Here is a 25434-nt window from a genome sequence, read left to right as displayed (position 1 = left end):
GGCCCTTTTGTGGGTAAAAAAAGAAAAAAGATATGGAATTCCATTCCGTTATCTATTTTTTGGACGGTTTGGAAGGAAAGAAATAGGTTAGCTTTTAGAGGGGGTTCTTTGGCTATTCTAACTCTTAAGAATTCTTTTGTATGTAGTCTATGGAGTTGGGCTAAGATGTATAGGGGAGAGGAGTCCTCTTCACTTTTAGGCTTCTTAGAGTGGTTAGTGGTTCCCTAAGGGTTGGTGAGGTGTTCCTATTTTTGCGCTTTTGGTCTTGTGGCTGCTTTGTATACTTCCTGTATGCGGTGCGACCATTTGGCCTTTTTTAATATATTTTGCTCTTGCTTATCAAAAAAAAAAAAAAAGCTTCATTATACTTTTTTTTTTATCAAGAAGACAAAGTAGTTATGTTTATTTAATCAAAGCAATAAAAAAAATCTAAATAACACATTTAGATGGCAAAAATAGCAAGCATAGGTTCCTTGCATATGATTTGGGTTCCGTACTACAAATAACTTCTTATGAGTTAAACTTCACCAAGAAATGCGTGTCATTTTGTATCTAAACATGAGATGAGTAGTACAACAATAGTTTCTGGTAATCGTCCTATGTTTGATCATCGTCATATCTCCTAATGAAATATTGCATGTTGATTCTAATCTTATCTAATATTTACCTATATAATTACAGGTTACCAGATTGGCACAGTGACTGAATCCATTTGAGCCACACTAGACTCTAAAGCTGCAGGATTGTGTGTGTTAGTCAGCCATTAGAGTGGTGAATTAGAGGATAACTTCATAGACGATCTTTCTGTTGGCTTGGCAAGTGGACAGGTTCTATCAGCTGAACTCCTTAAGCTCTGTTATGTATTCTGCTTTTTTTTTTGTTGCTGGTAGAAAGAAACTATTGTATATCAATCATGTCATATAGACCAAAATGATGCCTCTTGTTGACGCGAGTGGTTTGCCAAGTATAATCAATTATAAATGGAATTTTTGCTTCTCTCTAATGCTTGTATTACTGAACATGTGGAATTTTATTTGTGATTTCATTTTCTAAGAATGCAGAAATTTGGCATGCAACAAATTTTGTCAAGTTGTTGCCCACTCCCTCACTTTAATGAAAAATCCTCAACATCTGTTAATTGTTTGTCTTGGTGCTGCCTATTTTATTGGTTACTATGGTTAGTTTATATTAAGGACTCATAAATGATAATTATATTCTTATAGGAATCTGAGCCACAATTCATTATCTGGGCCTATTGGCAATGTGTTTATTGGCCTACAAAGTCTAAAAGAAATGTGTATTTATTGGGCTGTGATCTTTTTGGCTAGTTTGTAGGTCCCTTCATAGCAACCTTTCTATCACTTCGTGTTATATATTTTTCTTATCAAAGGACTTGTTTCTTTCTTACCAGGGACATCCATGGTAACCGATTTATTGGCATCATTGCAAGACAATTTCAGTCAATACAAAATTTATGGTTAGTCATAATAACCTGAGTAAAGTTGTTGCTTTTAATCTGTGTACACTATCATATTGAGTTGTGTTTTGATAATTTTTTATCTTTATCTTTTATTAGGATTTGGGGGAATAGGTTCCATCCTGGAAACAACTTATTCACCTAAGGATTTCCCTTTGGAAACTGAGCAGAATATTAATAGCCCACCAACAATTGAATCAAGCGTTGTTGAGAACTACCCCTTTAAAAAAGTACATGAACACAAGAAGAAACACTGGGGTTATGGAGGAATAGCTCTTATGGTTGGTGGAGGAATTCTGTTGGTAAGCTGTGTGGTGCTCCTACTTGCTGTCTGCATTAATTGAGCTCATTCACAAAATCACAAAAGCTTGGAGAGCTATGAAAGTCCATGGTATTATCTTTTAACTACTATAATTGAAGGTGAAATTTAATTTTCTTATGTATATACTTATGATGATCTATAGTACTGTAATATACCAACTATGGATTATTACCTTCCTTCCTAGTCATTCAACGGTCTTCAATTGCAGCAAAAGAGAGGCCACAATTCCTTGCTCTCGATCCTACATTGAGGTTTATGTCAAGGCGGATTCCCACCTCTTGCCATGTCAAATTTAAGAAAATTTCTTTAAAACATGTTCCTCCAAGAAACCAGAATCCCAACAAATGCAAAATTTACACTATGGTAGAGGTTCAATTGGCTAGAAACAACAATCATCTTCTTTGGAGGTTCCTTTAAACAATCATGCTATTCTATCAACATGGACCATGTTGTCCTTAGTTTACAACATTGATAGGTGTTGTAAGCATGATTGCAAAAACTAGTACCTAACCATGCTAGCTTCGTCTATGCGACTTCAATTCTGTAGGCTTCTTTATTATATTATCTATTTTGATATTTGTTGAATACAATGAATTTATAGTGTACAATCTTTCCTTTTTTTAATATAGGTCATATGTATGGTAGTTACGACTCCTAGCCTTGTATATATATATCTTCTCAATTGTAAGTAGACACTACATGAATGAGAATCAAGGTTTTCTTCTCTCTTTCTCTTAACATGGTATCAGAGCTATGGCTTTGGCAACATGTGAACTCATATGGTTGAGACATCTTCTTCGAGAGTTGAGATTTGGAAAGGATGAACAGATGAAACTCATCTGTGATAACCAGGCCGCATTACATATTGCATCAAATCCAGTCTTTCATGAAAAGACTAAACATATTGAAGTTGACTGTCACTTCATTAGAGAGAAGATCACATCAGGATGTGTTGCTACAAGTTTTGTTAATTCAAATGATCAACTAGCAGACATCTTCACTAAATCTCTCAAAGGACCTAGAATTAAATACATTTGTAACAAGCTTGGTGCATATGGCGTATATGTTCCAACTTGAGGGGGAGTGTTGAATATAATGAATTTATAGTGTACAATCTTTCCTTTTTTTAATATAGGTCACATGTATGGTAGTTAGGACTCCTAGCCTTGTATATATATATATATATTTTCTCAATTGTAAGTAGACACTACATGAATGAGAATCAAGGTTTTTTTTTTCTCTCTCTCTTAACAATCTTCATAGTTTATGAGTGAATGAATTATGAATCTAAAAAAGCTTCGTTTAGGCAAATCCATACAATAACCCGGTGGTTCTAGAATGATATCTTATAGAGTTGAAGATTTTTAGTAGTTACATTTTTTTTTAAGATAAAGATTGTTAGTAGTTATATTTATTTAATCAAAGCAATAAAAAAACTAAAGAACACATTGAGATGGCAAAAATTAGAGCAAGTATAGGTTCTTTGGTTGTGATTTGGGTTCTGTATGACAAATAACTTCCTATGAATTAAATCACCAAGAAATCAGTGTCATTTATGCCTAAAGAGGGGATGAGCTGTATAACAATAGTTGTTGGCAATTGTTCTATGGTTGATCATCATCATAGTTCATTAGGAAATATTGCATGTTGATTATGATCTTATCTAATATTTACCCATATAATTGCAGGTTAACCATATTGGCACAGTGATTGAATCCATTTGAGCTGCATCTAAAACTGCAGGATTGGGTATGATATCAACCACCAAAGTGGTGAATTAGAAGAGAGTCAACCACCAGAGTGGTGAATTAGAAGATAACTTCATATCTGATTTTGTTGTTGACTTGGTAAGTGGATGTGTTCTATCATATGAGCTCCTTAAGCTCTGTTATGTGCATTTTTTTGTTGTTGCTTGAAAAAAACATTGTAAATCATGTGATATAGACCAAAATGGTTCCCCTTGCTAAAGCGAGTAGTTTGCCTAGCATAATCAGGTATAAATGGAATATTATCTCTCTCTGATGCCTGCATTGCCTAACATATGGATATTTTTTTTTCATTATAGGATAAAATATACATATTTCAAGGACCTTTTTTTTTTTTTTTCCATAGCCAACTTAGTAGCCAGGGTTAGTTTAATGTTGTTGTATGCATTTGGAAAATGCCATACTTTAATCATCAGTCTAGCATGTCTAGATAATTCTGCCAAGCTATTTAGATCCCTAATTCAGAAGTTGACCTGGTTGGTTATTCCTAAACATCCTGTTGTTTAGCTATTTGAGTGACTAGGATAATCTGATTGGACAGTATCTAGCTCGAGATTGCAACTCTTAGCTTGATGTTTTGGTTTTTCAAACATGTTTAGTCTCTGTAGGATTCATGGTAGAGAAGCTAATGGATATTTATTAATAAAAAAATAATGAAAGTGCAAGAAAAATCTTTCAGAATTTCTAGTATTTTGTCTTTCAATCAATTTTGATTTGTTGTATATTGGTCATTTTTTTTTTTGTTTTATAATCATCCTTGGTTATGATTATATCCCTCACTATTGTTTTCCATTCAATTTGCTACAACAGCTGCATTGAAGATGACCTTCTTGGAGAAGGATTCCTAGGTTCTGTCTACAAAGCAGAGTTTCCTAATGGCCGAGTACTACCTGAATTGAACATGCATTTGCAAGCTTCTTCTATTTCAAACATTATTATACCTTACTCTTGATTTCCATTAAATTTGCTAAAACAACTACAGTGAAGAGAAAGTTCTTGGAGAAGGATTCCTTGGTTCTGTTTACAAAGCAAAGTCTCCTAATGGCCATGTACTACTTGAACCGCATATGCATTTGCAAGCTTCTTCTACCTGAACTGAATATGCATTTGCAAGCTTCTGCTATTTCAAACATTATTATTATTATTATTATTATTATTATTATTATTATTATTATTCATCATCATTACGATCATCATCATTATTATTGTTTTATGACTTAATCTTTGGAAAACATACTCTTGTGCTTCTAGTGGCATGGTTTGTGAAGATTTTTTTAAGCTTTTTGATAGTATGGTTAGTTCACTTCTTGAATCTAAGAATGACATTTATTTTCTTTTTCTTTTGTTTTAAATTGTGCAATAGGAAATTCGGCTATTATGCCTCCGCCATGTGCCAACCATCTTAAGAAGTGTAGTAAGAAAAAAATCCCCAAAAAGGTAAGTTCGATCTATATATTCAATGTTGTTCTTATATATTTTTTTCTCATATAATCAATGAGAAAAAACAAATTGGAAAAACTAATTTTTTTTTTCTCATATATATTCAATGCAACTTTAATTTTTTGTTTTTTAGAACAAGTGGTATATACAAAAAACAAATTAGAGAAACTAGTTATATGATCGGAGGCACCTAAATCAATGATCCAGGTATGAGAACAATTCATTTCAGAGGCATTTAAGGCAAAGATACTACTTGTTTGGGCCAAGAGCAAGAACCCATGGTTATGTTCTGATTCTCAAACTACATCAAAAAGTTTCTTGAGACTATCAATGTCATTTTTGTTAAATAAGGCCTTTTGGGATTCCTGAATGAATTTTTTTTGATGAGCCTACCCTGTTTTGGCCCCAGTTTTGTTTTCGGTTCCTTGCCAAACAAATTTGACTTTAGGTTGTGGTCGTCCATGAAGTTTCTAGCACATTTCTCTATATGTTGAGGCTTGTTGCAATGGTCACACTAAAGCTTGTCCTTGTCTCCATGTTTCCTGCATCTGGAGTTGTTTTTGGAAACTGCTAATATAGAATTCTCAACGGTTGAAATCAAATTTTCTGGTTTCCTGAGCAAAACTCCCTTTCGACCTTTTTCTTCTCGAACATAAGCAAAAAAGCCTCACTTATGGATGTAAGAGGATTCTTGCCCAAAATTCTAGGGTCATTAACAACCTATGTTTACTAGATCACTACCATTTAGGATAGAATACATACAAGAAGAGACAAAAAGTCATAGAGAATGAGATTTCTTGAGATTAGGAAAATTTATCAAGATTTTTAGGAATTTCATATGTGGTAGAATTTCAGCATTTCATTGGTATGCCTCAGAGGATGTATTCTAGAAAACTACATCTTCTGTGAAGGCATAATTCTATGGGTCAATGACAACCTATATATTTACAAGATCACTACCATTTGGGATAGAATACATACAAGAAAAAATTGAAAATCATAGAGAATGAGATTCCCTAAGGTTAGGGAGATTTCCTAAGATTATTAAGAATTTCATATGGTAGAATTTCAACATTTCATTGGTATGCCTCAAAGGATGTATGTTCTTTGTTTTTTTTCTTTCCATAAAGTTTAAGGGTCCTTAAGGACTAAAGGTTGTGTTCTTTTGAACATTGTAACATTATCCTTAGTTTGATGTATATGGCATGTGAAGCACATTTTAAGACAAACATGGAAGCGTGGATTATTTTCTTACTTCCTTCTAGGGTTTAGTGTGTAAGGAGTTTGATCATCTTATTCATTACTATGCTATTCGTGGTTTTGAGGGGTGCTTCAGTGGTTTAGAATGCCTAAGGAGATAATTTCCACTTCCTAAGCAACATCCATGATCTTCTATTAGTTGCTCCATTCATTAGTCTCATATAGATTTACCTTAATAAAGATGTCTTTTTTCTGGCAGAAAAAAAGAACATCCACATTATAGAATTTTAGCTAGGGTGGATTAGCTCTTTATTTTGTGTTCTCCTTGTCCATCCTCTTTTGGATAAAGTTTCTGTTTACTACAAAATGAATAATAAAAATCTTCTTAGTCATGTCCATTGAGGGTAGAACTTGGTTATAGCTACATAATTCTTTTTAGTTAAAGAATTTTTTTCTAGTTGATTTGAAATGATTAGAAGATTCTCTGAAAGAAAAACAGGGCCATTATGTTGTTCTTTTAATGTAGAATCACTCTTTAAGTTACATGTGTGCATAAGTGTGTACCATGGGGGTGTGTGCATACATATACACATGCATGCATAAAATCATGTACACAATGTGTGACAGATATAGAATCTCAGGTCATCGACTACTAAACTACTATCCTTCTCATCATTACATAAACACTTATGGTATGGTATGGTTTACATACATACATGTTTCTATATAAAATGGTTTAAGCATGAATAGTTGTTTATTTAGAGTTTTCTTTGCTTTACTTGTGTCTACTAACAGACATAACATTTGGAAATTTATAAAGCTAAAACTTGAATCCTATATGACCTTGTTTCTTGGTCAAACAGATCTCTCAAAGGGCAGGATCTTGCTGGTGTGCTTCCATCTTCTCTGGCGAAACTACCTTACCTTAAGATAATGTAAGAAGTGTTTCTATAATTATGTATGTTTCTCAAAACTTAAATTCAAATTTCAAACTTTCATTGTTGTGACCTCTTTTTTACTCTTGTTTATAGTGCTTTCACTTGGAACTATCTTAGAGGTAACATACCATGCGAATGGGCTTCTATGCAATTAGAATATCTGTGAGATACTTCTACACTTCATCCTCAAAGTTAGCCTGTAGATGATCTTTGTAGGATTGACAGAGTGAATTATTTCCCTGTTGATCACTTATTGTGAACAGGTTATCAGGATCAATCCCAAGCTTCTTGGGAAACATTACCACTCTAAGATATATGTATGTAGTGAAACTCCCTTTACCTCGCCAACTCCTTTTTCCTTTTTAAGAAGTGCTTGTAGTTTGTTTTGGTTTGCTCTCGCTATTATCTTGAAGAAACAGAATTGAATTTTCAGGAGTATGGAGTTCTCTGGAACTGTTCCTCCCCAGCGTGGGCAACTGGTCAGCTTGGAGAATATGTTGGTCATTTTCTTTTTATCACTATTCATATTTGGCTATTCATTTCTTGATTATATGTAATCCTTCAAAACTATAGCAATGCATATTGGTTTGGTATTCCCTTTGGTGACTAGCATTCTTAGCGCTAATAGTCTTACCAGGGAGTTGCCTTCAACACTTGCTAATCTAACCAAATTAACAGAATTGTAAGCTTGCAAAGCCCTTCAGAATATCGTAATTGTAAATATTTCAAACATGTGATAGAAACAAATATAAGATTTTATGCTGCTAAATTTTTGTCTTTGTGTTTGGATCAAATGCAGTCGGATTAGCAGCAACAATTTCACTGGAAAAATACCCAATTTTATTCATGGTTGGAAGCAACTTCAGAAATTGTAAGTTCCTTCTCGGAAATTTCTTGATATTAGAAGTTTTCAAGTGCAATCTTAGTAAATTGGAAATGTGTGCCTAATAGGGAGATCCAAGCAAGTGATCTTGAAGGGTCCATACCTTCTAGCATCTCTACCTTAAATAATTTAACTGAGTTAAACCTTCTTTGCTTAATCTTGGCAGCAATTTTCCTTCCACATCATATTACTGAGAGGGACTAGCATTTTAACTTTTCTTTATTGGTTTCTATGTAGAAGGATTAGTGATTTAACTGGACAGGGCTCCAATTTTCGGCCTTTAGGAAACATGAAAGGCCTAAAAAGATTGTAAGTTGTAGTTATGGTTTTAAAATTCTTTGGGTGCATAACAATTCACAAACTCTTGTAATAGGTACTTACATGAATCAGGTTTTCCTTGCATGATGTTAAGGGGTTGTAATATCTATTGTTCAATCCCCACATATTTAGCAGAGATGACAAAACTGCAAATTTTGTAGCTCTACAACTAACTCTTTTTTCCTATTCTTTTCATTAATAACAATGCTAGCAAGTGTCGGCCCTAAATAATTGGAGTAATACACTGCTAATATTACAAACTCAATATTAACTCTTGTTTCACACTAGTGGCATTTTTTCTTTAGAAATTTATATTGCACTAATTCAGTAGAAGTATCATTTGACTAAACCTTTATTTTTTGTTCTTAATTATAACATTTGTATCGTTATTTTCTTGCAGAGACCTCAGCTTCAACAAACTAGAAGGAATTGTTCCAAACCTAGAAGTTTTAACAAAAATGGAGCTTATGTAAGCAAGTTAAAATCGAGAAAACCTGCCTATTTTTGGCACATAGGAAACCAGCTTGTAGATCAATGGGCTAAAATATATGCATGATTGGTCCATTCTTGGTAGTTTACCTGAACTATGACTAAACTCGCATGCCCAAGAATGTAAGTTTGCCAAGAAGGTTAAGAGTTTTGAATGGGATAAGAAATTGGGCTGTGTACAAGGACGACGTCTTATGTATTTCACCTATGGTTTATGGTTTACCCTCAACAAAATTCAAACTACAATTTTCTTCAATATGATTCTACATAACATTTTGAGATAGTAACAGCTTGCATGTCTTAATAATTTTGAGACTTATGTCATTTTCTGTTTAGGTATTTGGCAACGAACTTGCTTACTTGGCCTATTCCGGACTGGATCAAGAGCAGAGATAGTCACTAGTATGCTTTTAATCCTACATTTTGAATTAGTTTTACATGAGATTCTTATTTTTGTGCTTCAATCCCCTATTTTAACATGTTTAATCTCTTTTTGTGTGTGTGTGTGTGAATTCCTCCTCTTGGAAGCGATTCATCTTTAACCCCCCTTTGGAGATCAATATGTGGCGGACTTGTTTTAGCCATTTTCATCCCACCATTTGCAACAACTGAAATCATCCTTGTGTATACTAGGTGCAACACTGTGGAAATTCAAAAAATAAAAAAGTGCATTTTTTTATTCTCTCCATTGTGTGCTTTTGGATTGCTGTGGCAAGATTTCACAAAAATGGATGAGCCTTCCCCTGAACGGTCACAAGTTCAATGTCCAGCATCTAAAAAGTGCAACAGGGACATGGTAGAAATATTGTAATGCTATTATCCAAAACTTTTGTCATTATTGCTGCAGGGAACGATCATAAAAGTTTTGCCATTATTGCTGCATATTATCCAAAACTGTTCATACCATAGCTATGCAAGGGAAGAGATAACAGAGAAGTTACTTGTTCGGGTGCTCCAAAAGTTCCTCGTTCTAAAAGAACCTAATACATTAGCTTTGAGTTTCAAAATTATGTCAAATTCCCTTCATAGTTTCATCTGCAAACTTCTAATTAATATAACACTAATCATTCTTAAAATGTTTTATGTTTGACTACCATAGATGGAATTGTAAAAGAATAACATGTTTGTATGCAACCAAACAGATATTTCTTACAATAAATTCTCTGAGAAATCTATGGCATCTACTTTTTGAGAAACCTTGTAAGAACTCTTTTTTTTTTCTTGATTTAATCCTGGTTGAGCTCTACACACATCTTTTTCTTCATTCACTGTCTATTTGGTTGAAAATGACCTTTTTGTTGTTTCATCAGGAACTTGTTCCGAAGCTTTTCTGAAGAGAGAATATTGTAAGCTTGCAAATTTTTTCTAATTAAACTTTGAAGAGTGCCTGGATTTTATATGCATGTTTGTTAGTTTCCTTGTACAATACTGATGCTTTGTCAAATCTATGCTTCAATGTAGAGAACTCGGTGAGTGCTTGAGTCCTATATGTTCAAAAGGTAATCTTATCATTTTCAAAACCAAATCACGAGGTAAACGCCTCAATTATGGTTTATGGACTTATGTCCATGAATGTATTTTAGTTATTTTACTTCTATGTTTAAAATTATCTGGTCATACATTGTTGTTGTTTTTTGAAGATTGGTATTCACTGCATATAAATTGTGGTGGAGAAAGAACCAGTATTGGAGACATTGCCTATAAAGCAGATTAAGACCTAGCAGGTCCAACCATGTTTGTCCCCATGAGCGATAATTGGGGTTTTAGTAGCACAGGAGACTTTTGGGACCATAACAGAACCATAAATGATTATATAGCACAAAATGTGTCCATGCTCAGAATGAACGACTCCCAGTTGTACACAAGAGCAGGACTTTCTCCTCTATCTTTCACTTACTATGGACTCTGCTTGGCAGATGGGGCCTATACTGTGAAACTTCATTTTGTAGAGATAGTGGTCAGAGATAATAAATCCTTTCACAGTCTTGGAAGACGTATTTTTGATGTTTACATCCAGGTTGTTAATCTTATTATTCCTGCACCTGGAATGTCAAAGAAGATGATATAATTCAATTAGTTTATTGCAGGAAAAACTGGAGTTGCAAGATTTTATTATTGTAGAAGCAGCACAAGGGGTTGATAAGGTTGTTGTAAGGGAATATAAAGCAGTGGTAAGGAATAGAACTTTAGAGATCCGATTTCATTGGGCTGGGAAAGGGACTACAACTGCCCCAGTGAGAGGAACTTATTGTCCTCTCATATCAGCCATTTTCATTTTTTTCATTTGTTTTCTGAATTAATAATAAAAAACTCACATCAATACCTTTACCAGCAAGGCTTATCCAAATTTCTGACGATCTTATGAAGTATGATTTGAAGAGAGTGCTTAAAGAGCTAAGTTCGGTATACATATCCAATCTTATTCTTTTTCTCATACTTCTTCCTTACCATCATGATTATCACCATGATTATTATCATTATATACAATTATTATCATCAACATAATTATCATAATCATTATCTTTATCATTGTTAGCACTCCTAGTAGTCTTTTTATCTATTTTCTTCATTCATTTTCTCCAATTTAATATTTGAGAGGTATTTGTGGGTACTACTTGGATAGGAACCATTTGTGTTGGTTTTGGGAGCTTTGTGTTGTTGGGACAAAAACCTTGAACGGATAAGTTTAGTTATTAAATCAAAGAATTGTATTTCTTAAATTTCTTCTTTTTTATGTTTCTGACTTTAAAGTGGGAAAGTCTTGTTATGTGCCTTTACTAATATTCCTCATGGGGGTGTTTGAAGCTCTAATGTGGTCTAGCAAACACCAAGTTCTTGTATATAAAGGTAAGTCCCCCAATTAAACTATTTTATTCTTATTCTTGTTTTCTTTTAACTATCTTTTTTTTTTTTTTGCTAAGTTTCTTTTAACTATCATTATTATAATCATTAGTTATCATCTTCATTCCCGTTTTGCAAGCTCCTTCTATTTCAAAATTATTATTATTATTATTATTATTATTATTATTATTATTATTATTATTATTATTATTATTATTATTGTTTTCTTACTTAATCTTTGGAAAGCATGCCCTTGTGCCTCTACGGTATGCTTTATGCAAAATTTTAAAACTTTTTGATAGTATGGTAGGAATAAAGCCTTGAAGAGATAAGTTCAATTCTTGAATCTAATAATGACATTTCATTTTCATTTTCTTTTGTTTTTAATTGTATAAATAGGAAATTCGGGTGTTGTAACTCCACTATGTGCCTTATATAGGTGTTTAAAGCTATAAAAAGGTTTTTGGGAATGTAAAGTTTATATATAAGTAAAGACCTTTTGAATTATAATATTTTATTCTTATTTCTATTTTTCTCACTGTTATTATTAGTGTTATTGTTATTGTTGTTGTTGTTGTTATTTTTATTATTATTATTGTCATTACCATGAACATCCATGGTAACCATTTTAGTGGCATCATCCCAAGACAATTTAGTTCAACACCAAATTTATGGTTAGTGATCATAGCCCGAGTAACGTTGTTGCTTTTAATCTGCATACACTACCATATCAAATTATGCTTTGATAATTTTTTTGTCTTTATCTCTTATTAGGTTTTGGGGGAATAGGTTCCATCTAGGAGGCAACTTATTCACCTTAGGATTTCCCTTTGGAAACGGAGTAGAATATTAATAGCCCACCAACAATTGAGACATGTGGTGTTAAGAACTACCCTTTTAGGAAATTTCATGAGCACAAGAAAAAAAAAAAAAAAAAACTGGGTCCTGGAGGAATAGCCCTCATAGTTGATGGAAGAATTCTGATGGTAAGTTGCACAATGCTCCTACTTGTTGTTTACATTTAATTGAGCTTGTGCACAAAATCACAAAAGCTTGGAGAGCAGCGAAAGTCCATGGTATTATCTTCCAACTACTACAATCAAAGGTAAAATTTTATTAGCCTATGTATAGGCTTATTGATGATCAATAGTACTATTATATATCAACCATGGATTGTTACCTTCCTGATCACCTTCCTTCCTGGTTATTCAATGGTGTTTGGCTGCAGCAGACGAAAGCCCACAATTTCTTGCTCTCAGTCCTCCACTGATGTTTATGTCAAGGCAGATTCCCATTGCTTGCCATGTCAGATTTGAGAAAATTTCTTCCAAGAGAAGTTTCGTCCTACTCGTCGTCCTCGTCCTCTTCATCCTTGTCATCCTCGTCCTCATCCTCGTCGTCATCGTCATCATCATCGTCATCATTATCATAATCATCATCATGATCATCTTCATCATCCTCATCCTCATCCTCATCCTCACTATCATTTCATAACTTAACCTTTAAGTGGCATGCTCTGATTCCTTTAACATACTTTGTGCAAGATTTTTTGATTTCTCTAAGGGTAGATGCAACATAAAAACCTTCTACAAATAGGTTACGTTCTCATATTTATGATAAACCTTCTATATGGATGTCTTATGTGTTAATATTCTGTTGTGGATGGAGTCAAAACTAATTGATAGTTGCTTGTATAGTTTTATTATTCATTCAGAAATCATAATATTTACACATTATTTAACTTCTTCTATTGGTAATGGAGTCAAAACTAATTGATAGTTGCTTGTATAGTTTTATTATTCATTCATAAATCATAATATTTACACATTATTTAACTTCTTCTATTGGTATGTTCTATAAGCAAAATTTCTATGCCTTGGAAATCATACCATATTTGGATCTGTTGTCCCAATGATTTATCATACAATCACTTTTCGGGGTCTGTGATCTTTTTGGCCCGTTTGTTGGTCCCTTCATAGCAATCTTTCTATCAACTGGTGTTATATATTTCTCTTATCAAAAGACTTGTTTCTTTCTTACCAAGAACATCCATGGTAAAGATTTAATTGGCATCATACCAAGACAATTTCAGTCAATAGAAAATTTATGGTTAGTGATAATAGCCTGAGTAAAGTTGTTTCTTTTAATTTGTGTACACTGCCATATTGAATTATGCTTTGATAATTTTTTATCTTTATTTCTTGTATATTAGGATTTGGGCAAATAGGTTCCATCCTGGAGACAACTTATTCACCTTGGGATTTCCCTTTGGAAACTGAGTAGAATATTAATAGCCCACCAACAGTTGAATCAAGTGCTGTTCAGAACTACTTTTTTAGGAAAGTACATGGACACAAGAAGAAAAGGCTGGGTTATGGAGCAATAGCTCTTCTGGTTGGTGGAGGAATTATGTTGGTAAGCTGTGCAGTGCTCCTACTTGTTGTCTGCATTAATTAAGCTCATGCACACAATCACAAAAGCCTGGAGAGCTATGAAAGCCCATGGTACTATCTTCCAACTAATACAATCGAAGGTGAAATTTAGTTCGCTTATGTATATGCTTATGATGATCTATAGTACTATTATATATCAATTGTGATTTATTATGATGATTTATACTTATGCTTGCTCTAAAATTATTCTTCACTTGTTTTTTTCTTTTTTCATTTTCAAAATTTACCATAAAAATGAGTGCATTATTAATCCTCTCCTTTTTTTTCTACAGCTAGTCAATAATCTCAAGCAACATAGTAGCCATAAAGTCCCTAAACTGACAAGTTTATCCATCTATAATCAAGTTTATTCTTATTGTACTCCCTTATCTCTTCCTCGTCATCATCTTCATCCTCATCATCATTATCATCATCCTCATCATCATCATCATCATCCTCATCCTCATCGTCATCGTTGTCGTCCTCGTCCTTATCGTTGTCCTCACTATCATTGTACTCCCTCATCTCTTCCTCGTCATCATCTTCATCCTCATCCTTATTGTCATTCTCATCATCGTCACCATCGTCGTCGTCCTCCTCCTCGTCCTTGTCCTCCTCGTCCTCGTCCTCCTCGTCCTCGTCCTCGTCCTCGTTCTCGTGGTCCTCCTCGTCCTCGTCCTCCTTGTCGTCCTCGTCCTTGTCCTCGTCCTCGTCCTCATCCTCGTCCTCGTCCTTGTTCTCCTCATCCTCATCCTCGTCCTCGTCCTCCTCATCCTCGTCCTCATCCTTGTCCTCGTCCTCGTCCTCGTCCTAGTCCTCGTCCTCGTCCTCGTAGTCCTTGTCGTCCTACTCGTCATCCTTGTCCTCGTCCTCATCCTTGTCGTCCTCCTAATCATCGTTCTCCTCGTCCTCGTCGTCCTCCTACTCGTCGTTGTCGTCCTCGTCGTCGTCGTCGTCGTTGTCATTGTCATTGTCCTCGAGGAGTCCTCGTCATCGTTGTCAAGTCCTCCTCGTCGTCCTCATCCTCCTCATCCTCGTCCTCACTCTCGTCCTCGTCCTCGTCATCGTCATCGTCATCGTCGTTGTCATCGTCATCGTCATTGTCATCGTCATCATCACGATCATCTTCATCATCCTCATCCTCATCCTCACTATCATTTCATAACTTAACATTTAACTAGCATGCTTTGGTTCCTTTAACATACTCTGTGCATGATTTTTTGATTTCTCTAAGGGTAGATGCAACACAAAAACCTTCTACAAATAGGTTACGTTCTCATATTTATGAATTTATTTCTTATTTATCTTTTTTTATTTTTGACATTGTCATAGAAAATTAGGTTGTTTGTCTTTTCTTGTTCATCTCGTGGAGGTGTTCAAAGCTTTTCGGTGGTATAGTTATTACAAAGTTAATGGATAAATAGAATGTGTGTTATCTTCTTATTCGTATTATTATTCTTTTTTTCTCTTTTTTGTCTTCATTCTCTTTCAAACTTAACTAGTAGACAACTTGCTTTTGGTGCAAACATCTCAATGCTTTACATGGGTTTTCAAAACCCTCTAAAGGTACTATTGACACAAACATTATGGGTAAAAGGTTTTGGTTCCAAGGTATGACTTTTTTGCTTTATAATTCAAGAGCTTATTGATAATGCATTAATTGACTTCCTTGATGTAGGTGTGATACATTAACGAATGATGTTGACGCAAGACCCCTTATTGAACCATTTGATTTTAAATGATGCAGTTAGTAGAGAAGTCCTTGTTGAGAAGGTTTTATTTCCATATCTAGGAATCTTTTATTATTTATTTCTCTATTGTTTTTTCTTCATTTGTTTTCTAAATCAACCACTTAATAGATTGCACTAATGCCTTTGCCAGTGTGTTTTATGCAACTGTTCAACTATCTTAAGAAGTGTGGTAGGCAAAAAATCCCCAAAAGGTGAGTTCGATTTACATATTCAATTCTATTCTTATGTATATTTTTTCTCATATAAGCAATGATCATCATCATCTCCATAATCATTACCATCATCCTTTTTATCATTGTTGACATTGAAGTTATTTTTTTTCATTTTCTTCATTCATTTTCTGAATTATATCATTCAAATGACAGGTTTGGAAACCCTTTAAATGGTGAATCATATCATTCACTCTAGTTTCAATCTCAATGGTGAATAGCAAATGGTACTACGTCATTGCGGAACAAGTTTGGTTTACATATCCAAGGCTTTTATTCTTAGTTAATTTATTTTTCGTTCATTTTTTTGCTAAATTAATAATAAAAAAACTCACATTAATACCTCTACTAGTGAGTCTTGTTCAATTTTTTACGATCTTATGAAGTATGATTTGAAGAGAGTACTTAAAGAGCTATGTTTGGTATACATATCCAATCTTACTTTTTTTCTCATACTTCTTTCTTATCTTCATACTTATCACCATTATTATTATCATTATATATAATTATTATCATCAACATAATTATCATAATCTTTATCTTTATTATTGATGTAATTATCATAATCTTTATCTTTATCATTGTTAGCACTTTTAATTGTCTTTTTATCTATTTTCTTCATTCATTTTCTCTGATTTAATATTTGAGAGGTATTTTATGGTGCTTTGATAGGGATGATTTGTGTATGTTTTAGGAGCTTGGTGTTGTTGGGAGGTTTTTTTTTTATATATACATTTCTAACTTTAAAGTAGGAAAGTTTTGTCATGTGTCTTTTCTAATTTTCCTCAAGGGTGTGTTTGAAGCTCATGTGCCTCCTCTACCAGTTTGCTTTGTGCAGGACTAAACCTTGGTGGACATATTATTGGAGTCCAACTCCATAATTAATTTTTTTTTTGATAGGTATTGGAGATCAGCTCCATTATCTCCATAATTTGAAGCAACTTTAAGAGATTATGCTGATTTAAATTTAGGTTTATGTAAAATTATGTGGGTTTTATTCACTACCTATTTTTTCAATTTGTGCTTTCTATTTGGATGTTGGCTTCAATGACATTCAAGGTAAAATTCCATACAGGTTACTCCCTAAAGTCATTGATATATCAAATTCTTGATTATAAGTTTCTATTATAATTGCTAATGTATTATTTAATTTATTTGTAATTTCATTTTCTATGAATGCAAAAATTTGGCATGCAAAAAATTTAGTCAAAATATTCCTCATTCCCTCAATTTATTGAAAAATCTTTGACATCCGTTAATTGTTTGTCCTAGTACTGTTTATTTTAGCAGTTACTATAGTTGGTTTACACTAATGACTCATAAATGACAATTATATATTTACTGGCCTATAGAATCTAAAATGAAGCAAGACAGTAGGTGTTATGTGGTAGTAGTGGGTTTTCTTGAAGATTATGACACAATAATAAGCCTTCCTTATATGAATGTCTTGTGTGTTAATATTCTGTTGTGAATGAAGGTTAAATTATTTGGCAGTTCGTTGTATAATTTTATTGCTCATTAAGAAATCATAACGTTTACGTATAATTTAGCCTCTTCTGTTGGTCTATTTTGTCAACAAAACTTATATGCCTTGGAAATTGCACTATATTTGGATCTATTATCCCAAGGATCTATCATACAATCACTTTACTAGGTCTATGATCTTCTTGGTTGGTCTGTAGGTTCCTTCACTGCAATCTTTCTCATCACCTGGTGTTATATGTTTCTCTTATTAAAAGACTTCTTTCTTTCTTACCAGGAACATCCATGATAACCATTTCTGTGGCATCATCCCAAGAAAATTTTAGTCAACACCAAATTTATGGTTAGTGATCATAGCCTGAGTAAAGTTGTTGCTTTTAATTTGGGTACACTACCATATCAAATTATGCTTTGATAATTTTTTGTTTTGGGGGAATAGGTCCCATCCAGGAGACAACTTATTGACCTTAGGATTTCCCTTTGGAAACTAAGTAGAATATTAATAGCCCACCAACAATTGAGTCAAGTGTTGTTAAGAACTACGCTTTTAGGAAAGTTCATGAGCACGAGAAAAAAAAAACTAGGTTCTGGAGGAATAGCCCTCATAGTTGATGGAAGAATTCTGATGGTAAGTTGTGTAGGGCTCCTACTTGTTGTCCGTATTATTAAGCTCATGTACAAAATCACAAAAGCTTGGAGGGCAGTGGAAGTCCATGGTGTTATCTTCTTACTACTAGAATCAAAGGTAAAAATTTATTAGCCTATGTATATGCTTATTGATGATCAATAGTACTGTTATATATCAGCTATGGATTATTACATTCCTGATTACCTTCCTCCCTAGTTATTCAGTAGTCTTTGACAGTAACAGAAGAGAGCCCACAATTCCTTGCTCTCAGTCCTCCACTGATGTTTATGTCAAGGCAGATTCCCACTATTTGCCATAGTAGATTTGAGAAAATTTCTTCCAGGAGAAGTTTCCCTAAGAAACCCAAAATCCCAGCAAATTCAAAACATACTATGGCAAAGGTTCAATTAGCTAGAAACAACAATTCTTTGGAGTTTCCCTCAAAACTATCAAGTTATTCTGTAGACATGGACCGTGTTGTCCTTAGTTTACAACTTTGAATGTTGTTGCAAGCATGATTGCAAACACTAGTACCTATCCATGCCAGCTTTGTCCATATGACTTCAGTTCTTTGGGGTTCCAAAACTTAAATTCGGATTTCAAACTTTCATTATTGTTACTCGTCTATAGTGATTTCACTAGGAACTATCTTAGTGGTAACATACCATGTGAATGGGCTTCTATGCAATTAGAATATCTGTGAGATACTTCTACACTTCATCCACAATGTTAGCCTATAGATGATCTTTGTAGGATTGACAGAGTAAATTATTTCCTTGTAGATCACTTACTGTAAACAAGTTATCAGGATCAATACTAGGCTTCTTGGGAGACATTACCACTTTGAGATATATGTATGTAGTGAAACTCCCTTTACCTTGCCAGCTCCATTTTCCTTATTAAGAAGTGCTTTTAGTTTGTTTTGGTTTGCTCTCGTTATTATCTTGAAGAAACAGAATTGAATTTTTAGGAGCACGAAGAGCAACCTGTTATCTGGAAATGTAACTCCTCAGCTTAGGCAACTGGTCAACTTAGAGAATATGTTAGTCCTTTTCTTTTTAACACTCTTCATATTTGGCTATTCATTTCTTGATTATATGTAATCCTTCAAAATTATAGCAATGCATATTGGTTTGGTCTTCCCTTTGGTGACTATCATTCTTAGCGCTAACAATCTTACTGGGGAGTTGCCTTCAACACTTACTAATCTAACCAAATTAACAGAATTGTAAGCTTTCAAAGCCCTTTAGAATACTGTAATTGTAAATCTTTCAAACATGTGACAGAAACAAATATCAGATTTTATGCTGTTAAATTTTTGTCTTTGTGTTTATATCAAATGCAGTCAGATTAGCAACAACAATTTCATTGGAAAAATACCCAATTTTATTCATAGTTGGAATTAACTTCAGAAATTGTAAGTTCCTTCTCGAAAATTTCTTGATATTAGAAGTTTTCAAGTGCAATCTTAGTAAATTGGATTAGTTTTACATGAGATTCTTATTTTTGTGCTTCAATCCCCTATTTTAACAAGTTTAATCTGTGTGTGTGTTTGTGTGTGTGTGTGTGCATGTGTGTATGAATTCCTCATCTTGGAAGCGAGTCATCTCTAACCCCCCCCCCCCCCCCCCCCCTTTAAAGATCAGTATGTTGCGGACTTGTTTTAGCCATTTTCATCCCACCATGTGCAACAACTAAAATCATTCTTGTGTATACCTAGGTGTGCAAGGCACTGTGGAAATTCAAAAAAAAAAAAAGTGCATTTTTTTATTCTCTCCATTTTGTGCTTTTGGATTGTTGTGGCAAGATTTCACAACAATGGTTGGGCCTTCCCTCGAACGGTCACAAGTTCAGTGTCCAGCATCTAAAAAGTGCAACAGGGACATGGTAGACAGTGTGGTAGAAGTTCTCAATTCATATAAGTTTTGCCATTATTGTTGCATATTATCCAAAAATGTTCATACCATAGTTATGCAAGGGAAGAAATAACAGAGAAGTTACTTGTATGGGTGCTCCAAAAGTTCCTAGTTCTAAAAGAACTTAACACATTAGCTCTGAGTTTCAAAATTAGGTCAAATTCCCTTCACAGTTTCATCTGCAAACTTCTAATTAATATAGCATTGATCATTCTTACAAGAATTCTTAAAATGTTTTATATCTGACTGCCATAAATGGAATTGTAAAAGAATAACATGTTTGTATGCAGCCAAACAGATATTTCCTACAATAACTTCTTTGAGAAATCTGTGCCATCTACTTGTCGAGAAACCTTGTAAGAACTCTTTTTTTTTCTTTTTTCTCCTGATTTAAACTTGGTTGAGCTCTACACACTTCTTTTTCTTCATTCACTGTCTATTTGGTTGAAAATGATATTTTTGTTGTTTCATCAAGAACTTGTTCCGAAGCTTTTCTGAAGAGAGAATATTGTAAGCTTGCAAATTTTTTCTAATTAAACTTTGAAGAGTGCCTGAATTTTATACGCATGTTTGTTAGTTTCCCTGTACAATACTGATGCTTTGTCAAATCTATGCTTTAATGTGAACTTGGTGAGTGCCTGAGTCCTATCTGTTCAAAAGGTAATCTTATCTTTTTAAAAACCAAATCACGAGGTAAACGCCTTAATTATTGTTTATGGACTTATGTCCATGAATGCATTTTAGTTATTTTACTTCTATGTTTAAAATTATCTTGTCATCATTTACATTGTCATTGTTTTTTAAAGATTGGTATTCACTGCATATAAATTGTGGTGGAGAAAGAACCAGTATTGGAGACATTGCATATGAAGCAGATGAAGACTTAGCAGGTCTAGCCAAGTTTGTCCCCTTGAGCAATAATTGGGGTTTTAGTAGCACAGGAGACTTTTAGGATCATAACAGAACCACAAACGATTATATAACACAAAATGTGTCCATGCTCAGAATGAACGACTCCCAGTTGTACACGAGCATGACTTTCTCCTCTATCTTTCACTTACTATGGACTCTGCTTGGCAGATGGGGCCTGTACTGTGAAACTTCATTGTGTAGAGATAGTGGTCAGAGACAATAAATCCTTTCACAGTCTTGGACGTATTTTTTATGTTTACATCTAGGTTGTTAATCTTATTATTCTTGCACCTAGAATGTCATAGAAGATGATATAATTCAATTAGTTTATTGCAGGAAGAGCTGGAGTTGCAAGATTTTAATATTGTAGAAGTAGCACAAGGGGTTAATAAGGTTGTTGTAAGGGAATTTAAAGCAGTGATAAGGAATAGATCAAAGCCTACAAGTGGAATGAAGGGTGTGATAGGCCTGACTTGTAGCTCCAGGACAAAAGCGTGTCATCATCACATAAGAGAAAACAGAAACGAATAGAGTCGAGATGATAGAAGCAGAACTCAAAGGCACACAATGGACGAAAGAAGAAACCATGAATAACCAAAGAAAGAACACATGAACAATGACACAAAGCTTACGATACTCATAGATCCAATCAATAAATGCAAAGCGCACAAGGGCAGGCCCCCAATCCAGGTGAGAAAAGGTATGCAAGGCTAAGTGAATGAATAGGCCATAACAAACCGCATAAGGCTCTACAGGCTAACAATAAGATATATCAATGTGTGGGTGTGCAACAGGGAAAATGGCTACTAAAAAATGATGGCCACATATCCTTTGACCATGATCTCATGCATAAAACTTCTTCAACTGATCCACATTGATTGGCTCCACAAATTGTTTTCTGTCTAGGTCTGTCAGCCAAGCGGCTCCCTCTCAGGTCAAGTCTCAAATAACATAAGGCCCGCTCCAAGTCGATCTAAACTTGCCTCTAGGGCCACTGATCAATCCCCTGAGGACTTTCAAGACTAAGTCACCCTTCTAAAATTTCCTGGGCTTAACCCTCTTTCTGAATGCACGAGTCATCTTCCTCTAATAAGCCTGAACATGATCTGCTGCCCTTAATCTCCTCTCATCTAGAAGGCTAAGTTGGTCATAACGGGACTGAGCCCACTCAGTCTCAGATATTTGTTGCTCTAATGCTACTCTCAAGGATCCCATCTCAATCTCAATAGGCATCACCGCCTCTATACCATACACCAAAGAATACGGGGTAGCCCCGGTAGAAGTACAAAAAGATATACGGTAAGCCCATAATGCAAAAGGGAGCTTCTCTGACCAATCCCGAGAAGTCCCGACCATCTTTCTCAAAATCCTCTTGATATTCTTATTTGCGACCTCAACTGCCCCATTAGTCTACGACCTGTGCGCAAACGATTTGTGATGCTAAATGCCATACTTCTGAATCAATGTATCCACCTCGCCCCTGAAATGCACCCCTCTGTCGAAAATAAGCTCGTGGGGGACCCCATATCAGCAGATAATATGCGACTTGATGAATTTGGCCACCCTAGCCGCTGTCAATCTAGCATAAGAAGCAGCTTCCACCCACTTGGTGAAATAATCAACGACAACTAAGATGTACTCATGCCCACTGGAAGACTTGGGCAAGATCTTTCCAATAACATCAATACCCCGCACTGAAAACGGCTAAGGGGATGTGAGTGCATGCAACTCCGAAGGTGGCACGTGAATGAGATCACCGTGCATCTAGCACTTTGGGCACCTTTGAACGAACTGACAACAATCTGCCTCCATGGTCAACCAGAAATAACATGTCCTAATAATCTTTCGAGCCAACATATGTTCTCCCATGTGTGGGCCACAAACTCCTACATGAACCTCTTTCATCACTCGATCTGCAGAGGCACAGTCTAAACATAACAATAATAAGCCCTCGGGTGATCATCTGTACAAGGACTTTCCACAAATCACAAATCTAGTGGCTAGTTGGCTCAAAACTCTCCTATCCTTGGTTGAGGCTGACTCAGGGTTAACACCACATAACAGGAACTAATAAATGTCATGATACCAGGGCAGCTCATCCTGGTCCTCAATATCCATAATCAAACAATAGTAAGTTGGTGCGGACCTAGTCTCAATCAGTAATGGTTGCATAGTCACTCCCACAGGAATCTCAATCACAGAAGCCAAGGTGGCTAACGCATCAAAAAATTGATTTTCTGCCTTGGGCAGATGTATATATCTCAACTCCTTAAACCTATCAATCAACAAATCCAAATAATCATGATAGGGCTTCAACTTCTCATCCCGAGTCCTCCAAATACCTTGAGTTTGTTGAATAACCAAGTTGGAATCCCCGTAAATCTCCAACTATATGACTCCAAGGTCTAGCGTAGTCTCCAGACCTGTGATGCATGCCTCATACTCAACAATATTATTCGTCAATCGATGCTGATCAGAGAATGCCAACTGGACTGATATGGGAATATGATCACCCTGAAGTGATATCAACAGGATACAGATACCAAACCCCGACTGATTGGCGGCACCATCAAAGTACAACCGCCATCCTGCAATACTGGTCATTGAGACAAACTGCTCATTAGGGAAATCATCGTCAATTGGTGTGTCGTCTGATACGGGCAAATAAGCCAAATGATCTGCAACAATGCTCCCTTTTACTGACTTCTGTGTAACATACTGAATATCAAACTCTGTCAACAGCACCAACCATCTCATGAGCCTACCAGTCAGGACAAGTCTGTCAAACAAATATTTAATGGATCCAATCGCGAGACCAATAATATGGAATACTTTGTCACGTAGTGCCTCAGCCTCCTAGTAGCCCAAACCAATGCTAAACAAAGGCGCTCAATCATAATGTATCTGCACTCATACTCTAGCATCCTCTTACTCAAATAATAAATGACTCGCTTCTTCCCTGAATCATCGAGTTAAGCTAACGTGCATCCCAAAGCCATGTCTGAAACAGACAAGTACAGAAGCAGAGGCCGCCCCAGTGTGGGAGACACTAAAACTGGAGGAGAAAGGACACACTCCTTAATTTTCTTGAAATTGTGTTGGCAATCATCATTTCAAACTGTAGGCTAGTTTTTCCTCAAAAGACGGAAGATAGGCTCGCATATGTCTGTCAATCTAGCAATGAAACGACTGATATACTGTAGTCTGCCAAGAAAGCCTCTAATCTCTCTTTCAGTCCTCGGAGCAGGCATGTCAAGTATGGCTCTGATCTTCTTGGGATCAACCTCTATACCACGCTCACTGACGATGTGTTCTAGCAATTTCCCAAAAGTCACCCCAAAGGTACACTTCTTGAGATTCAATCTCAACTTGAACTGTCGGATCCTCTCGAAGAATCTCTGTAGTGCTGCTAAGTGATCTGCCTTGTCTCGGGACTTCACTATTATGTCGTCCACATATACCTCGATGTCTCTGTGCATCATGTCATGGAATAAAGTAGTAGCAGCTCTCTGATAAGTGGCTCCCACATTCTTCAACCTAAATGGCATAACCCGGTAGCAGTAAGTACCCCACTCAGTGATGAAAGAAGTCTTCTCCATATCCTCTGGAGCCATCAAAATCTTATTATACCCAGAAAATCCATAGGCAAGTCATAGTAAGGGATCTCCTAAGAAAAGCACATGGAAAACACACTGGCTCGATTCGATGATGGGGATGCAACTATCATGACCTCAGGTGGCTCAGTGGTCTCAGAACTCAAACACATCTATCCTAGGGCCTGCTGAATGCCATGAATCTCAATTGCCTCAGGAACACAGTCAACTCCTTCTGTGCGGGGTGCAGCTCTGATTCTCTGGTAAAATAGTCAGCTAACTGAAAAGTGTATGGGTGAAGGGGGTAATTGAATGGAACCCTAGACAAGCGAGCTCTCACCCTATCCCGGCGCAGTCGCACCATGTGTCCTGCATTCTCCTTAGAAGGAGTGTAACTCAATCCATATGGTATGTCATGATCAATTGTGAAAGCAAACTCGCGCGGCCCCTGCTGGCGGTGACCCAATCCCAAGTTAGGCATATAGGACATGCCTCTCATCATACTGAGTACCAGAGTGCTGCTGTATTGATCAAAAGACACAGGTACTATGTATTTGCTGTCATTCTCTAAACTGACAACCTGAACCTCGTCAAAAGTAAATCCGATCAAGTACAAGTCATCCTCACTGTGATTGATTTGTAACACTGGCTCGGAAGAGGTAACAACGTCTCTGTCAGAATGTATCGTGATAATGCTCCATTCGTGTATGAATTTCACCTTCTAATGAAGGGAAGATGGTATAGCACCCGCCTCATGAATCCAGGGGCGACCGAGAAGTAGGTTAAAGGATGTCTGGATCCTCAAAACCTGAAAGAGTATAGAATATTTGATCGACC

At 35.5% G+C, this 25434-nt stretch overlaps 1 protein-coding gene and 3 long non-coding RNA genes across 4 annotated transcripts; 3 read left to right on the top strand and 1 right to left on the bottom strand.

Annotated features, from left to right (window-relative positions):
- Positions 1-696: 696 nt before the first annotated feature.
- Positions 697-3609, top strand: LOC117909520. The gene is made up of 4 exons (XR_004650386.1): positions 697-827; positions 1412-1477; positions 1577-1868; positions 3488-3609. It is a non-coding gene; the product is annotated as an uncharacterized LOC117909520 (long non-coding RNA).
- A 3452-nt stretch (positions 3610-7061) lies between these two features.
- LOC117911075 lies at positions 7062-7454 on the top strand. Its single transcript, XR_004650833.1, has 3 exons — positions 7062-7140; positions 7237-7305; positions 7407-7454. It is a non-coding gene; the product is annotated as an uncharacterized LOC117911075 (long non-coding RNA).
- Positions 7455-7576: 122 nt separating this feature from the next.
- Positions 7577-9201, top strand: LOC117909595. Its single transcript, XR_004650407.1, has 4 exons — positions 7577-7639; positions 7781-7825; positions 7943-8014; positions 8745-9201. It is a non-coding gene; the product is annotated as an uncharacterized LOC117909595 (long non-coding RNA).
- A 5238-nt stretch (positions 9202-14439) lies between these two features.
- LOC117910969 (prostatic spermine-binding protein-like) lies at positions 14440-15183 on the bottom strand. The gene is made up of 3 exons (XM_034825144.1): positions 15151-15183; positions 14613-14916; positions 14440-14513 (listed from the first exon to the last, which is right to left on the bottom strand). Exons 1-3 carry the CDS (start codon positions 15181-15183, stop codon positions 14440-14442), a joined length of 411 nt encoding a protein of 136 aa, XP_034681035.1.
- Positions 15184-25434: the final 10251 nt, after the last annotated feature.

Source organism: Vitis riparia, chromosome 3, assembly GCF_004353265.1.
Source record: "Vitis riparia cultivar Riparia Gloire de Montpellier isolate 1030 chromosome 3, EGFV_Vit.rip_1.0, whole genome shotgun sequence".
Classification (NCBI taxonomy): Eukaryota; Viridiplantae; Streptophyta; class Magnoliopsida; order Vitales; family Vitaceae; genus Vitis; species Vitis riparia.
This window is presented reverse-complemented; position numbering and strand designations above follow the sequence as displayed.